Here is an 18,702-nt window from a genome sequence, read left to right as displayed (position 1 = left end):
AAAGAGAATAAATAATATGTCCAAAATATAGTAATAAACAAAATTTTCAAATATAAATATTAAGACTTCAAATATAGCCTTAATTTAGCAGTCCTGGCTCATAATGACATCAATTTTTTTTTTTTTTTTTTGCTGACATGAAGCACTTCTAAAATAAAATCACTGCATTACTTCTTCAAGTATTTAATTTAAATGTATAGACTGTTAATCACACTAAAAGGCCAGTAATTTTAGAGCAGTTCTGCTGCTGAGATCAGTATCAATTCTGCTGTGGATTTGTGTGGTATTCAGGATTTCACCTATTAGGTTAAGGTTTTACTTTAAAATGTCCAGATCTACTTAAAAATCACATGTTCCTCATGCAGATAAATATTAATCTTTAGACTCTGCATGTTGCATTATTAATAACAAATAATTTCATGCTAGGTATAATATATTGAATGATACATCAAAAAAATCCACTGATGCTGCAGGTAATATGACTTAGACCCAAGTCTATTTGTATAGCTCTGATTTAAAAAAAAAAAAAAAATAGGAAATAAAATTTGTAGATTTAAAATATGAAAGGTAAAAGGCCTACAGATTTTCCCACTGGTTGTGATGTAAGATATGGTCCACATTTTGGCAATTTATTAAAAATAAGCTGTTTTTTTTTTTTTTCAACACCAGTATTAAGTTGGAAGTTTAAATATATTTGCTAGAAATTTTCTTTATACCGACTTTGAGGGCTAAAGGAAGGAGGGGGGGGAGAGTCTGTGTCCAAGACATTGCCATGGCAGAATTATTGCATCCACCCTGTGTGCAGAGGGCATTCCTCCAATCTGCTTTACAGAGCCATTGCACATGGGACTGTGCTAAAAGGAGTCTCTCTCTCCTAGAATTTGAGTGGGTTGTTTAGCTAGTTCAATATCAGGGCTAAAAAAAAAATGCCTGCCCATCTGCTGGGGAAAGCCTGAGATAAGAATACAAATTATGAGAAAGCACCTTCTGTTGACCATTTTTTCCCTTTAGGTTTTTTTCATCCCTTTAGTTTTTGGGTTGGTTGTTGGTTGTTTTTTTCTCTCTGAGTAAATGAAATAATGCAGGCATATCACTGGGCTTGGGGATGCACATTTCCATTAGTGTCCAGAAAAGCTGGGGATTGTTTTTTTTCTTTCCTTGAAGAAATATTTTTTGCAATTTCAAAAGCACTTTTTGGTATTAAAACAAATTATTTCTGGTCAAGAAGTTGTGTGATTGGTAGCAGGATGTAACTTAATGAGAGATTTTGTTTCTTTCCTCTCTCCTGCTGCCTTTGGCACTCTGAATTTTGGTAGAGGCTGGCTGAAGCACACTGAGCATCATCCTTGGTTAGGTTGAACGGGAATTTTTGCACAGAAAAAGAACCTGACATTGAAGAAAATAGTCTAATTACCTTCCTAATGCACATCAGGTCAAACAAGTTACTGTTAGTGCTTTTTAAGCTTGATGCTGCATGAATTATTTACAGTTTTATTCTTATTTCATTTAATATATCATATAGGTATGGCTGTGAAGTTGTTTAGTTCTCTTTGTGTTGTGATTCAAATGCTATGGGTATGGTAATGTACTTTGATCTTACAGTAATGGGAATATAAAGCATGATAATAGCAAAATCAACCTTCTAATTATAGTTATTATGCTAATATTAAAAAAGTTTAAATTCTTTGATAGCCTTGATATTTAAATTTAGGACACCAGCAAGAGAGACTTGGGAAGGACTTAATAAAATTATTATAAAGGGAAACTTTGTCCATCCTTGAATATTGCAGAAACCATTCAAGGAGCCAGCAGTCAGCTATATTAAAATTCAGAGTGGAAAAGCCCTTAACATCAGAGTCCTCTTAATGTCTAGAGCATGAAGGAAATGTGTAACAGCTTTAATAATATAATGGAGCAATATACAGATGCACCACATATAACTCTGCTGGGGAAAATCCTTGCTGCACACGATAGTTAGCACCAGATCCCTGGGGAATCCAGTCTGGAGCAGCTCCAGGAAGGCAAGTCAGTGCTTTTGGTTAAGCTGCATCAATTTTGCCAGCTGAGATTCTGAGCCCTGAGTTGTAAATACTGGCTTTGTTTGTCAATCCCATGGCAGGCCTACCAGAAGAAGTCAACTGATTAAATAGAGTTTCAGCCTTCCCACTGTGACTTCAGTTCAATTTTGTGTTTGCCTTCATTCTAATTTTTGGTGTTCTGGGACTCTGCACTGTTGTCAGCAGTTGCTGTAATTTTGGGTGGGGGTCTGAACCTCTGTGTTAAGCAAAATTATTTGTCTCGTTTTGTGAAGTTTGTCAGCAATGCCCAGGAGTTCAGGCCTACAAAGCATAATCACTGGATGTTGGTGGATTATAACTTCTTTTACATTTCACATTTCCTAGAGCCAAAATCCCCTTTGACCTCTAGTATGGCTTCCATTTTAAAGAATCTCTGTGCTGCTGAGGAGGAGGTATTGGAAACTTCTAGGAGTCATGGGTGAAATTTGATGTGTGCCAAAGTTTTGTTCTCAAACGTGGTCAAACTGTGGTGAGAAGTCTGAGTGGCATCCAGCATTTTAGGGAGAGGAGAGGACACACAGAACACTCACTGGTCCCACATGCTCTGCATGGGTTTTCCACCCACAATGACCTAAGTTTGTAAATTATTAGACACCTGGGAGCTCTGTACACCTGAGGAGCAGCATGGCCAGTGACTGCAGGAGAGAAAGGTGGAGGGAGACTGGTGCTTTTCAAGGAGTAGGAACTGGTGCGGACCCAGAGGAACTCATCCTTTCCCTGGGTGGGATGACTCCATGGAAACTTTTAGAGGGAGCACTCAGGGTAGCTGTTTATTCTGAACTTAGGCTGGAATTGTGTTTCACAATAATTACATCCCCCAGGTCATAAAAAAAGAGTGTCTGGGACCCATTCTCTGAATCTCTTCCTATCTTCCACTTCCAGGTTCTGAATTTTCCAATAGTAAAGTGGGCAGATCACTTATGGGTCAGGTATTTCTTCACAGAAGTACTTGTGCATATTAGACATCCATAGCAAGGAAAAGGCTCAGGCCCCAGTGATTAAAGGACTTAAACCCCTCAATAAATATTAAGTCTCTATTCTATAGTATGGCATGTTTTCACCAAACAGTTTCAAGAAGAGAGAAAGAAAGCATGAAATGTATTGGATATGCAAAAAGTCTGCTGGATAGAAAGAGCAGGTGCCAAAAGAGAGAGGTTTCTGTCAGATGTGGAGCCTTAGAGGCACACATTTGTTACTGCCACAGGGACTACAGGGAATGGAGTGGAGGAAATTACAACATATTCAAACCTTTGAAGATAGTGTGATGCAAGTTCAATAACTACCCCAAAGGAAGAAAGCGCCTCTAAATCACTTAATAGTACTTTTGTTATCCTCCCCTTCTGCTCTTGTTTGAATTCAGGATATATATCAAATGTTTAAACATTTTTTTTTTTCAAAATTTAAAACAGTCTTTATTATCATACTGGTAAAAAACGAGTTAGTTTTCAATTTGCTAGAAGAGATAAAAATTGATATATAGGCTTGAGAGAAGCAGTAGTATGCAGAGTGTTTGCCCTTGGGAAGTGGCTGCTCGGATGGAACCCAGCCATTTGGAGGCCCCGCAGCACATTTTCCTGACCCACACTGTCTGGGAGACATCAGAGAGCTCAGACTGCCAAAGGGTGCCACTCCTGCACTTAAAAGGATTGCACTTAGCCCAGGGTTTGAGGATCTGGCAGGTTGAATATATCCAACTGTACAGTCAGATCAATGTATTTGTCATGTTATCCTTTTAGGGTTTGGGTTTGTTGTTTTTGTTCCCCCTTATCTCACAGCCAGTAAAAACTTTTAAAATTCTATTTCGAAAAAAGAGCTTCTTTTGTTTAAATCCGTGTTCTTTTACATCTGAAGTATTAACCAGTGAACAGTAAAAATTTGATTCTATATTTTCACTGTTAATACACAAATTAAATTATGGAGGTGATTCTGCATCTTAATTGAGCAGGGCTTATTGTATAATAAAGTTGGGTCTGCTTACAATTCCTGCACCTTTTTGAATCTTTAAAAGTGCAGCAGTGATGAGGAACACTAAACCAGCTTAAAACGCGTCATGAATTTTCATCATACCTTCCTTGTGAGATTTTCAAGCCTTGTTATGCTCGATAGAGTTAGTGCAGGGAATTGGTCTTTAAAGGAGACACACTCCACGTTTGCAGAGGACTGGACAAGGTGTCTTTTGCCACCTCTGCTCTCCACCTGCTTTAGGACAGAAGGGATCTGGTGCACCACAGAGCCAGCTTCACCCCAGAGCACTTCTGCAGCTCTGGGGTTGTCCACACTGTCCTGGTTTGAAGGACAGGTGTCTGCCAACAAAGGCAGAAGCTTCTCTTTAAAATGGAGAATATAAACCCCCTCCCTCCAAATTATTTTTATAATTTTGAAATTAAGGGGCTCTCAGGCAAAGATATGGGAATTAGGAATAACAGTTCTTTACTAGGAAAATTGAAATAGAAATGCAGTATTACAAAGAACAATCCCAAACCCTGCCAGAGTCAGAATCCAACCTGGCACCCGTCAGTCAGTCAGGGTGTTGGTATCAGTCCCATTCAATGGTGGCTGCATCCTCCTGCAGTGGCAGATGTGGTTCAGCTGGAGCAGTGCTCCTGGAGAAGGTGCAGTTTCCTCTGAAGCTCCAGGGCTGATGTGGAAGGGTCTGGCTTTCCTCTGGAATCCAGTGGAAAGAAGGTACCTTGGTGTCCAAAATCTCAGTTTTTATCTGGGTAGGAAAGGCTTGGCTCCTCCCCTGGCTGGAGCATCTCCCAGTGGGATGATGGAATTTTATCAATCATGCACTGGGACTCAGTGGCCATGAACAGGAGATATCTCCTGGAGGGAGGATGGGCTGTGGAAAGATAAAGATGATTGCCCAGCTGGTTTAAAGATGGTCCATTAGCAGATGATATGTGCCAGGAGATCAGGGACACTGCCACACCCAGCTCCAACAGATGGGGACAGAATACACATTTCTGGTCACATCCTGTATTGCAGCCCAACATACACACAAAGGATTAACCCTTTCTTTAGCCATCGCTGCTATCTGTGATGCTTCTGATCAGCAGTTTCCCCTCTACATCTATGTGAACAACAGTATGGAATTCAGCTAAACAAATCCTGCCATTATAAGAACATTAAAGTATCAAACTGCTTAAGAATTTCTAGTAATTGCTACAAAGAACATGTAATTAGTTATAAAATACTTAAACTGGCTTGTTGGATGCCAGCCTCTAGTCTTTTTATTCTCACATTTGCTATGCTGACCAATGTGCAAATTGCTACCTTTAAAAGTTATGTATGGAGTAGTGAAAATTTTACAAAAGCAAAATACTCTTTTCCTATAAAGCACTATAACAAGAGATGTTTACAGTAGTTGTTTTTTTTTTGTTAAATAGGTATTACTTTGAGGTTTTGGCATTTTTTTAAAATTATTTTTTCCTCAGTAATTAGTTAATACTTGGTTAAAAAAAGAGTAAGATTTCAGAACAGTTTTAGTAATAGTTGTCATTCCAAAGGACAAACTGCAGTTAGTGTTATGGGGTCTTTCTGGAGGTAGCAATCCAGCATATTGCCCTTGCAAATAATTCTGTATTTTAACATCTGAAGATAGAGAATCTCTAGGTAAATGCTCCACTGTTTTGAGCAGAAAATAACAAGAGAATGTTCTCAGTAACCTCTTTGGAGGCAGTTTTTAAGGAAAAGTGATATTTTCATTTAGATGAGAGGGCAGTTTAACAACTTCATAGAAATGTGTCAGAAGGATTTTCTGTATAACAGTAGATGATAAGTCTGCATTGCTGCTGGCTCGGTCACTTCTAGGTAAACATCTAAAATTATCTCAGAGGTGGTAGCAGTAAATACAGTGAAAAATTGTGCTACCTATGAAATACAGAGTAGCTCTTTATTTATAATGTAATATTTATCCCCCCTTGGTTTTTAAAATTCGTATGTTTGGCATTACTTCTTAGATAAATCTCATTAGCTCCTGAAAGTGTTTCAGATGACAAAATAAAGAGCAAAGCTACCAATTGAACTTAATGAGCAGTTGAAAATGCAGGAATGTACAATTTGATTGCTAAGTTCACACTAACAGACAGTGTCAGTATTTCTGCTAGGGCAGGGGCAATCATCTGCTTTTGGACTTATGCAATCCTGTCCCTACAGTACAGACTGCAGACTCCTTGTTTTGCTTTGGATTTATTTTATTTTTCCCCCTAGAATGTGAACCTCTAAGTAACAAGGTTCACAGATTTCTAAATGAGAATTTCAAATCTCTTGATACATAGGAGGTGAAGTAATAGAAATAGATTTTGTTCCCTTAGGGCTTAACTCGTGGAGGTTTTGTTGCCCCTGAGGGACGTTTGCTCCTGCATGGTTTTCAGTAGGATGCTCAGTGTTTAATGCTTGCAGAGCTGTTTTTCCAGGCAGTCCTTAGCCTGCATCCTTTGGCTCCTGGTTGTCAGACTTGCATTAAGGCTGTGCAAAGCTCAGTGTCGGTTTTTGCTGTGCCTGGCAGTGCAGGGGCTGTGAGGAAACCACACCCAAGTGTTAACTCTGCACCCTGTTCATTAACCCTGCACTACACAAAATAGCCCCAGGAAGCTGTGCATATGCATAGAAAGGAATCATTGGATGTTAATCCTTAAATATGGTTTGCACTAACAAATCCTGGTTGCCTAGATTTCAGGAAGGACAAATCAGGATTTGTGCCATAATGAAGTTTTCTGCATTTTGAAATACCAGTGCATTTAGTGTTTCTCTTTTTATGTTACCTGGTTTAAAAAAGAATTTTGCAAGAGAAGGTTTATATTAAATTACTCATATCTATAGCTTATTCTCCTAAGATTCTGCAAAAGACTTTTCTATGTATTTGGATGACAGTATATGAGAATATACTATGTCATTTTTTTTAATAAATAGCAGAAAATTAATTTTCTGATTGCAGTCATATTAGACATAGTAAAAGCAAAATATTTTAATTTCAATATCCTCCTTTCAGATGCACAAAGTAAATTGCAATTTAATTTTTTTTTTCAAAAGCGCTTTTTACATATTTTGCAGTAGTGCCCTTTAATAGCTATATAAATATATTGTTTTATTTTTATTAGACTTCATAAATATATTGACATATCTGTAACACTAAACATGAAGCTTCCAATGCAAGAGTTTGTACATAGTCCATATCCAAATGTCACCATTATTTCATTTAAAAGATCCCAGCATGTCTACCTCATGATCCTTATAAACTCTATAGTACTCAACACTTTTTCTTGCTACATTCATTAAAATTAAGCACCCTTCCCCTACCCCATCTGTAAACATCAAGTCAATTGGCAGCTAGCACATTTCCCAGTCAGCAAGCAGTATTGTGAATTTTATCTTCTCTTGCAGAAATCAATTCGTCTTCGTTGCAGCAGATGAAATTTCTTGTAACACCTCTGCAGGTAACAATCATTGATACTTCTTGATGCATCCATCCAGGTCTCAATATCCTTTTTCACATGCTGCATTTAATCGTAAGACAAGGCATAGAAAAGTCCGTAGTATAAATCTTTGGGGTAGTTTAATGAATTTACAGCTTCAGCTCTAGGTTCTGCCATATAAAAAGCCATTAGGTTATTTTGCTGACCTTGGTGTTTTGTTTCCAGTTTAAGTATGGTCTGGCCTAGTGTGTAAGGATATGTTAAAGCTTCTGATGAAAGCTTCAGGAATGTGACTTTCCAAAGTCAAAGCAAACAGAGCTGATGAGAAGAGCCAAGGCTTAGATGTGAGTAGGACATTGTAAGTGCTCTAGATGTAACAATTTTCTTTTCAACTCGTTGGGGGCAAATGATGCCCACGAGGGTATTGCAGACCCTAAAGCACTCACAAAGTCTATCCTATGGATGAGATAGTGGGAGAGAGGGTCTGTGCCTTCAGTGGATCGCTCTCTAGTAAGTAAAAAGTCTCCTTATACTATCATGATGTAAACCATGGGTACAGAAGAATGAACAATGTTTTTTAAAGTTTTATTTATATTTTATAAATATATTGAATATGTCAAGAGGTTTTCTCTCTTTTAAGCAATAGAGTTTGAACAAGCTTAGTCTTAATTCAGGTAAGGATGGTATTATGTTACTACGTAAAAAGTCAAAAGGCAAAAATAAATAGTAACGATGCTGGGACTTACTTTGCCAATAATGTTGTGCAAAAAAAACCAAGTTCATTAGAAACTTCTCATATTGAAGGATGAAAGGGTATATAGTGTGAAATCAAATGTTGCTATTAAGAAGTGTTTGCTGATAGAGTTTTATATTAGCAGAAATAAATGAAAGGTGACGAGATTTGTTTATGCTGTGATGATCTACATAGAAACAGATAGAGAACCTCTATTTATGGAAAAAATGATCATAGCTAAACCCCAAACATGCTAAAATTTTCATAATCTCTCTGCTAGTTGTAGCATTTTTGGTGGTAATCTGAAAAGTTCCTCTGTAGTAAAGCCTGGTTTAACATAGATTTTTCCAAGTCCTATAAATCATGAAGTAAATACATTTTGAGAAGCCAACATTTGCCACATTCTTCATATCACTCGACTTGGATTTTGGCTTTGATATTTCATTTGAGCTTCCTGCTCAGCTCTTCATTGAAGTGAGCTGTAGTAGGGAGGCTGCTCATTTGTCAATCTAAGCTTTGCTAAGTAAGAATAAATATATTTATTTTAGCAATTTTTAAACTTGGAATTCTTGAGTTAGATGTGGGATCTGTGGGTCCAGTTTTGCAAAGTGAACCCTTCTAAGCAATAATTCTTGTTCTAGTAAAGAAATATTTCTCTCTCAATTCAGGCACAATTTAAGTGCCCAAGACCTTATTACAGATATTTCATATATCACTTCTTTAGAATTCCAATCAAAAATATATTATTTATATAAAATAGAAATTTTATTTGTCAGTGCATTCAGTGAACTTTACACAAAAGGAAATGAATCTCTGTGTATTTTTTAAAACTTTTCAGTTTACCAGTTGATTACTTATGTTGAATTGATTCAACAATAAGGTATTTTTGCTAGGCATGGTTTTGAGCATATGATAAACACATCCATCACAGGTGACTGTAGGTTCCTTTTTTTGTAACTAAATATGAAGGATAAAGCTGATGGAAGCCTGTACCTGCTGTTTCTTATATACCTAAGTTTCAGTAATAGAATTTAAATGACTTTTGGCTTCATAAAAAAGTAATTCTCCAGCTTGTATTCGTGTGAGTCAAATTGTTAAAGTTGAATTTGGTCTTTTGGATTTGTAAGTTGACTTCCAACTATTTTATTATCTGATGTTTTATGTTTTAATACATGGAGCAAACATAGAGATACTTTGAGAACCAAAACTAACCTTCCTGTGGTTTTTCAGATGCATGCAAAACACCTGCAGTATGATTTTATAGTGCTTTTTTAGTGCTCCTAAACTCAATGACAGTAATTCTACTGTGTTTGTAAAGTTGATATCAAGTGAAGATTCTTATAAACATGTTCAATGTTTAAAATGTGAGTATATGAATGCTTGTATTGTCTCCCTGTAAAGGATGTGTGCATTTTTGGGTTACAAATAGTAATATATAACAATTAAACTTTGGCTGGAACTTGATACTCAATTGGAAATGGGAGGTCTTGGGTGGTTCTACTGGTAATATTCACTCTTTTCTTCTCAATCCTTTATCATTCCTGCCAGAGGATACTTAGCCCTCAGCCACATGGTATCTTTTCTTATTTGGGAATAAAGTAGTCTTGAGTAGATAAATGTGTTAAATGAGCAGTTTGTGTCCATAAACACATTTCTATTTGTGTATCTCTGTCTGTTCTTGAAGGCACATTACAGAAGGGAAACCTCCTCAGACATCTGACAGAGGGATCCTTCCATGGGAAATTGAAAATCATTTCATTCTTGATTGCATCCAGTGCATTCTGAGGCTAAAAATAATTACAGTTCAGAAGAGAAGTTCTGCACTTCTGGGATAGATCTTCTCTGGCAGACATGATTAAAGGGTTTGCAAACAGATCTGAACTAGAACAGAGACAGGGAGACTATCAGAAATCTCCTGTAGGTTTGATGATGGAATTTTAACAAGGATCTCTGAGGACCTTCCTCTAGAAAATTCCTGACCGTAGTTGCACGAGGGGAGAATTAATCCTGAGGTTCTTGTCTGATGGGGGCAAGGGCATCTGTCCTGTCAGTCTCTGGATAAATCAGAATGACACCCAGAATAAACCTGTGGTTTAAACCTATGGTTGCAGAACATTGTTCATTTTGCAGCTTTTGCATTCTTAGTGTATTTTTCAAATCAGTGCTCAATATATTTTTTTTTCTCTTTTAGGTTTTGTAACATCAAAATTCATAGTTTGTAAAGAAAAAGCATTTTTAGTGCCTTTTGCAAGTGCATTCTCAGATGTACCTGCAAATGACATTTTATATTTTTTATGTAAAAATGGGACAGGGTTATTATTTTATATTTATATTCTCTCTCTTCTTCCAGTTTTTAACTGTTATCCAGTCTTCATGTAGAAGATAAAAAAAAAATCCAGTGCTGATGCATGCTTGGTATTATTTTTCTCCCAAGTGTATTTGCAGTTTATGATTTTCAAATAACAGAGAGAAAGGCAAGGGTATATATATAAAACTGAATTTGGAGTGAAGTATGGTGGAAGTAGATATAACATCTGTCCAATTGTGACTGTATTTATTTACATTTTTGAGCAGAATCAGTCTCAGGAGGAAGGATTCTGTGTGTGTGTGTGTCTGTGTCTGCATGCAAGGAAAAGAAATGCTTTATAAAGCTTTAGAAGTTGACAGTCTTAAATTAAGTTATTGACCTCCATTTGGAGAAAGATACAGTCTCCAAAATAGATTAAACATTTTGAAAGGTTTAACTTCATAACTCCAGGAAAGATGTTGAATAAAAGCAAGCAGCTTCAATAAGCAAACCGTGGGGTTTGTGCTATTGAAATATTTGAAGAGAATATTGGCCATTTCTAACAAATGCAATTGCTCCAGTCATTGCAATTTTCCTGTATACTGTCATTAACCTGTCAGCACTAACACTGCCACAAATTTAATTCATTGAATAATAGCAAATATGGAGATACTTATTTAAAATAAATTAATATTTGATGAAGTGCTTGGAATGGCTGCAGTGCCTGTTGTGGCAAACCTACCACTGCCAGGGTAGGTACATAAATAATTGCAGCTGGTCAAAATTTTGCCATATGAGCTTGCATTCATCTCAATAACCTGTTCATGTGTCTGGTAGGAGATACTTATCAGATCATACACTTACAAAGGGATTTTAAATAGTCCCATCCAAATCCTTGCAATAATGCAGCTTCAGAGGTGTTTCCTTCAGTGCTAGAATTACTGTGTGAAGACATATGCTCAGTTGAGAGAGGTTCATTTCATGAAGCAGTTTGGGAAAATAACCATTTTCTATGAGATGCTTTTATTATTATGCTCTGCTCTTCTGCTAATCAAATAAAAAATGAAGATGAAGGAGCATCCACATGGTCTTTGTGCTGGTATTTATTTAAGGCTGTAGTGCTGCTCCCTGTGAAAAATAGCAGATACTGAAATTTTTGCTCTGGAAAGGCTAGGAAATGTTGCACTAATGCACAAAATTAAACTTCTTCTATAAATTCAAGTGCCCTTTATGTTGGCAGTTTAAACTTGCATTTACTGCTGCTATAAATAGTTGCTTGTACAGAATTCCATTTGTCGTAGCTGTTCCTGCTCTGGGTAGTTGCGCGCTGAAGATGTTCAGCTATTGGACCGGTTGATAAAAATCAGTAAACACTTTGATTATGGTCTGTTCTGCTTTGGTGAGGTTTGATTAATTGCTTTTTGTCAGGCAGAGGGGGCAGTGGCAGCCTGGCTGTCACTGTCTGTGTGGCAGCTTGCCTGCCCGGTGCTCGCCGTTCTAGGTCAGTTCGCATGGCTGCTCAAATGTGACAACATGACAAGATTAAGGGAGGCTGAGGTCCTGTGATTTGTAAATGGAGGATTTGCAATGTGAAGCTCCTTTGATAATCTGTGTTTATCCTCAACAAGTGCCTATAGGCACGTGTACATCTCCTGTTGGTTGTTTTGGGGTTTTTTGTTTTGGTTTGGTTTTTTTTTTTTTTTAATGAGGCAATTAGATTGGTTTTTCTGTGGTAGGCTAAAAATAGAGCACGTGAAAGATGGTTTGTGTGTGTGCATGTATGGATGCCTATATACAAGTCCATTAAATGAGCAAGGATTCCGTTTTAATATATTGGGATTATCATATTGCAAATAAACATAAAACAACGCTATGGTTGCACAACTTTATACATGATCATAAACGAGTGCTTTAAAATTTAATAAATAATTTACCCAGTATATTTATTATTGAACTAGGTAAGAATTTCTTCAAGCTTTATTGTCCCTAAATACAACAGCACTAGTAATAAGAAAATGTTTTACAGACCTAAGAAATGCTTTCTGTTCATTGGAATAGAGCTGGGTTTAGGTATCACCTGATGGCAAGCCTCAGATTCCCCAGTGGCTTTTTTTTTAAGGAAGTTTATATAAAATCTAAGTTTCTTGGATGGAAGCTATGCAGAAAGGTGGTGATGCATAAAACTCTGTTAGACTTTTGACTAGGCTTCAGCTTCAGTTCCCACCCTGGTGTGAATCCAGACAGCAAGACTGGAACTGAATGAGAACTTTTAAGCTGAGATCTGTGCCTAGGATTGTTCCAGTTTGCAGTTACCCAGCATCAGCTCAGGGGAAAGTCACCTGTGCTGCTGTTTGTTACCCTTCTCTGTTTCTGAAAATTAACCAATATAAATCATTTAAATTATTATTTAAATGTTTTAGAGCGTGGCAGCTCAGCTTTGACTGGCTGCAAACATCTCACAAATTTTAAAAGAAGATACAGGCTAGCAAACAGAAGCAAAATTAAAACCACATCTGAGCATCAGTGAAACTTCTGCAAAGCATGCCTGTCAATTAGCAAGGAAATTAACTGGCCAAACTGAGATGTGACATACATAAGTAAACAGCCAAGATTTGGAAATTCATCTCTACAGAAAAGTCTGCATAGGCTTTTCTACTTTCTCCTTTCTCCAACCTGCAGGAAAAAGTAAACAGTGCTTTTAATATTTCATCAATTACATATTTATGAAGGTCCTTTCATGGCAATTTTTATAGCCCTCTACCCATGGTAGATCCTGGTCAAGTTTCTTATCTGAGAAAACCTAGGGGTGTGTTAGTAGTGTAGTGATAGGAAATCCCTAATGGCTCTGCAGCCATACAGGAATTCAGCCCTGCAGTACACCTTGAAGTTTCACTCTTTATTGAGCTGTCTGTCACTTCCCAACTCTTTCTCTGCTCCACATCACAAACGTGCAGCACATTATAGGTCATGGAAGATGCTATGAATAAAGTATGTGATGGTCCTCCCTTGTACAGTGACCTGTGTTTGATAGCGTGCATTCAAAACTTGGCAAGGAGAATTTAGCATTCTTAACCTTTCCAATCAAGGAAAATGCCTGGAAACTTTTTATCAGCAGATTTCAATTCCCTTGATCTTAAGTAAAAACTTCAGAGACGTCTTTGTCCATTGCCCTCTGAGGTAGAGAGAGACCTGTTGGTGATCCAGGTGACTGAAATGCTCAAAGTCACTTGTGCTAATATTTAAAATGAAGTTAATTAGTTGTTTGCACGTCCTTTGAACACCACAAGAAGACACCATCCTACTGCAGTGGGATGAATTTTAGGTTAAAGGGCTACCCCTGCTGCACAGGGTTGACCCACTGAGCCTAAAATATTCCTCAGCAGGCTACTCCTCTTGGGATCATCATAGTTCTGTGACCAAGAGGAAGAGCACCAAGTTAGTTATTGGAATAATTTATATATTTATGTGATGTATATATATATGTGTGTGTGTGTGGTATATATATATATATATATATATATATATATATGTATATATTGGTGTATATATATATATAATTTATGACTTGGTTGTTCAGTTGCAAACAAAGCAGGTAATGAGTGGATAATGTTTGGGAGAAGTTGGAAAAATGAGCTTTCCAGTGGTACATAGGCTTTGCTTGTGACATGGCTGAGGTCAGACTTAGCTTGATCTGAAGTAGTCACCAAGTCTTAACTTTGCTCTTTATACTTCTTAAGCAGGTTCATAATTTTCTGTACTTTCTCCAGAGATATGTAGACTTGAAAAAATGGGGGGCAGTTGATAATGATAAGTAAAATATGTGTATAATTTATCTAAAACTCTTCTTCTATACTTCTCAAATCACTTAAGGAAAATGTGTTAACTTGGTTGATTTCTTATGTGGTGAATTTTTTCCTTATTAATTTTGTTATTAATCCCTATAATGTGTGTTAGCTAGGAGATTCTAAATGTCTCCAGTATTGGAGCTCCACTGTCTGTCCCAGATGTGTATCAAAATACTACTAAAGAATTTAAAATCCTGAAATGGCAATTACAATTAGAGATGCACAGAATTCCCCAATTTTTAGACTTCAACACCTACTACTGATAACTTAGAGAGGTACTCCCTTTCAAAGGCACTGATAAATCTCACAATTTCCTTTTTTTAATTACTTTATAAAAATACTTGATCAACGAACAACAAATTGTCCTTTTATGTAGCATTTTAGCATTTTTAAACTCTCTGCTGAAAATGACTGAAGGGGTGGAGGCACAGGAAAGAACATGCCATGCCTTGGTGGATAGTTTATGGCTGTTTTTACAGAAGTTAGCACAGCCACACTGGGGGTTCTTCTCAGTTATTTCCCAGGAAGTTTTTAGTCCAGGTATTTAAGAGCCAGTGTCAGTATGATAACAAAATGCTGGCAAACACACTTTTTCCCATGATGTCCTGAGTGCTTGTCCCAGATATAGTGGAAAACAGAGGAGCATACCTTGTTCCAGTTAGTGATGCATTAAAATTGTTCATCAGCTGTGTTCTGAGACAAGAATTTGTGCCTATTGCTTTGGATACATTGTTTTATCATCCTGTGAAATACACAGAGAATTGCACCGACTATTAATTTATTCGCTACCTCACCATTGGCATGTCCTAAATCTTTGTAAGTTGTTTACCTAGAATGATAATTTGCAGTGTAAATTATCACAAAGCATTTAAATGCCACTAATTGTAATGAGAAGTAAGCACGCTGGCAGAACAGTGAGTAAATGAAGCAATGTGTGTGGCACTGAAGCAGCTTACTGATTTGCACTGTGACAATATAGTTTAAATCCTTCTTCCTATTTTCAGCCTGGAAATCAGAATCTATTCTGCTAACCTTCTGAGCTTCTAAATTTGGTGTCATGCAAGGGCGTGTTTAAAAATTAGCATTTAAAAAGAAACCCACTTGCTTTAAGTTTAAGCTGACACTGTTCCTTTCCTCTGTGGAAATGAAATTTATTAATCATAATAAAACCATCATATTCTGAAGGTAGAGGTCACCCTGAGGAGAGGAAAAAAAAGTCTATTCATCACAGAGGAATTTCAATGCATTTTTTTCCCAGATAATATCTGAGCATGTGTTCTTTCCCCTTTGGAAATATTTTCATCCATGTTTGTGCTTACATATGTCAAGTGTATTCAGGAGTGTGCAAAAATGAAAATTGTGCAGTTTAATTTTATATATTTTGTTTTACAGGAGATTTGGAAGAATTCCTTTTGCATTTTATATTTTATTTACATTGCACACATTTGTTTAAGTGAAATTTCAATATCCTGTAAAAGAAAAACATGTGTTTGTTATTTTAACATGAGTATAAGCATCACTATTTCTGCAATAACATTTCTATGTTAATATCACAGTAAAAGCTTTAACATTATAATAATATAAATATAAACCATTCTTTTTAAGGAACAGGGATTAACTTTGGTCACAGTTCTGACATTAGGATTCCTTCACAACTTTTGTTTTAAGAAAAAGACATGGATTACATAGAAGGATGAAAAAAAAAGGATAAAAAATAAAAAGCAATGTAAAACACTGACAATAAGTGATTACTGCTTTGGAAAAAGGGTAATAAAAATGTACTCAGAAGTCAATACTGGGTTGAAACAGTCATATTTTCATCCTTTAAAACTGCTAAATATGTGTGTTTATCCATATTTCCCCATCAGTTGTCAAGATTTCTGTTGAATATTGATATAATAATATTATTAGCAACATGGTATATTACAGTGATGCTGTAAACTTGCCAGTTACTTCAGTAGTTGGCTTAAATAGAGTAATAATTTAATACAGGCTGAGCCCAGGGTATCCAGGCTTGGTCCTTTTTATGAGGCCCTTGCATTTGGGCCACTTGATGCCATCCTTGGTGTTGGACTTTGCTTTGTGAGGCAGTGGGACACAGCCAAGAATCCTGCAGGAATGGGATGTAGGATGGAGGCAAAATGCAGCCCTACCACTAGATCAAAATTAATGTATTTTTTACAGATATAGATTTACAGCCCTTTCTCAGCATTGCAGTGATACCAGATAATCAAGAAAAAAGAAAAACAAAGGAAATTTACCAATTCCCCTTGCTTTAAAAGTATTCCTCTTGCATGTCACTAAGGACATGAGGGAAACATGTCTACATTTAAATTAATCTTTTTCCCTTCCTAGATGCTTTCTTACTGTTGGAATGAAATTTGGCTGGAAAGAATTAAAATTATAATGATATTCAAAATTATCAGACTTTAAAAATCGGCACAGAGCAGTAATGCCTTCTTCTCTTCAGTGCAGGTGAACAAGACACAAAGGGATTCAGTCAAGGTTCTATCAAAGCTGAGTATTTCAAATCCCCAAGTCATGTTTGAATCCTGATGTGGAGGGCTGCCAAGGCTGAGGTTTATGGAAGTTCTTCCTACCAGAGAGGCTCCAGAGTGTGGCATCAGTGTCAGACCTGCTCAGAGAGCTCTCAAATTCCCTTTCCAGCTCAGAGAATCACCAAGTCCTTTACCCAGCATAGACTGATGTGATCTGCTTTCCTTCCCGTGCTTTTCCAGTGGAAATTGCTCATTTCCTTTGTTGGGTAATTTCTAAAGATAGGTGTTCTTGGATGCCAATTTTAGGTAGAATTTATATAAATTCAGTCCCTTACTCATCAATGCTTTGGATGCAAAGAGGAACTAATGCATTTTATAGAAGCCTTTTGCACATACCTTCCTGAGTTTTAAGGAGAGCAATTGCCCAACACACCACCACCCCTGGAATTTCAGGTATCCCTGTGACAGCAATGAAGACTTCTCTACCCAAATCTAAAGCTAGCACAGCTGTGGGGTGAGAGACAGAGCCCATGAACTTGGGGTGCTTAAATAAATTAATTAATGCATTATCCCTTCATAGGAATTAGGATTTACTAAGCAAACAGGACAATACAACTGAAGGCATTCAGCTACCATGGTTGCACTTTGAAATGAAACATCCAGGCTTTAGAATGCTTTGTAGGAATTTAGATACACTTACATTTGCTCAAAATGCTGCACTCCTGCTGGGAAAAAAAAAGTCTAATTCACAATGCTGACTATGAACCACTGTACTCTTGGAAGTTTGTACTTTCTGAACTGTTTTGTGCTTTTTGTATTTTTCCATCAAGATGTGTGGTTATATATTCTTGGGAAAGGGAAAGCATGTGACTTCTGCAAGTGAGTTGCCCTATGTTTGTGCAGAGAGTCAGAGCCAGGGATGTTCAGTCTGTCTTTTCCATGCTGAACCCTTTAGTGAGCACAGTTGTCACAGGGGGTGATTTGCTGGATTTCCATATGAAAGGAATCCCTCATAAGCTGGCAAATGTTGGCTCAGTGAGATGGAGAATTAAGGATTTATTTTCTATGGTAATTTCTGCTCCCTCCTTGAAGATGTCTCTGGGTAGGTGGGAATGTCTAGTTCAGATAATTTGGTCCCTTTCTCTAGCTCACATTCAGGACCCACAGTAGTGGGTGGTGGAGGATTGCATGTGCCATGAAAACATTCCTTTCTCAGCTTTCCCTCAGCTGGTTAGCTCAGAATCCGCTAATCAGATTCTGCTTGCGGAGGAGCAAATACATGATAATAAAATAGAGCAGTTGTCCTCTTTTCAAAAAAAGTAAGTTTGTGCATGTATCTGAAAAATAAGGTATTTACTAGAATGAGACCAGTCTGTGGTTACTGTTCACATAAGGCTAAAAGACAATGGCTTTTTTTTTTTTTTTAAGAGATATCAAGGGCATTGTTAAACCTTGTTTGCTACATTAGCCCTCGTATTCAAGACAGCACTGTAATTACAAGATTGCTTTTGTTGATCTATGTGACACCTGAGAGCCAATCAAAATTGTTTGATTATGGAAAAAATGTTTGACACTTGCAGTGGAAGCTGGCATGGCCATCTCACTGAAGGTATTCCCTGTATTTCCCCAGACTGGGCAGCAAAGCTTTGTGTGTCAAGGTGAGGCAGAGGACGGGGCCAGCAAATGCACCAGGGACACAGGGAAAGGATCACTGGAGCAACTATAAGGATATTGTGTGGGGAGAAATGATTAAAATCTGATTTTCACATCCCTGGCTTTGCCTGGTTGTAGCAGGGACCTGGGCAAACTGGGGGTTCAGCTGTGCAGTGTTTTAGGGAGGCAGG

General features: G+C 37.3%; 1 protein-coding gene across 50 annotated transcripts in view; it reads left to right on the top strand.

The window, feature by feature from the left end:
• Positions 1-18,702, top strand: part of RBFOX1 (RNA binding fox-1 homolog 1) — a 1,017,140-nt gene that overhangs the window by 994,090 nt on the left and 4,348 nt on the right. For 21 of the 50 annotated variants that reach the window (XM_079320751.1, XM_079320739.1, XM_079320746.1 and 18 more), the window contains one exon: positions 7,464-7,516. The exons of the other annotated variants lie outside the window; for them this stretch is intronic. In XM_079320751.1, the coding sequence (XP_079176877.1) occupies positions 7,464-7,516 (53 nt within the window). The remainder of the gene's footprint in view (positions 1-7,463; positions 7,517-18,702) is intronic. 50 annotated transcript variants of the gene reach the window in all.

The sequence above is a fragment of the Erithacus rubecula genome (genome assembly GCF_903797595.1).
Source record: "Erithacus rubecula genome assembly, chromosome: 17".
Classification (NCBI taxonomy): Eukaryota; Metazoa; Chordata; class Aves; order Passeriformes; family Muscicapidae; genus Erithacus; species Erithacus rubecula.
This window is presented reverse-complemented; position numbering and strand designations above follow the sequence as displayed.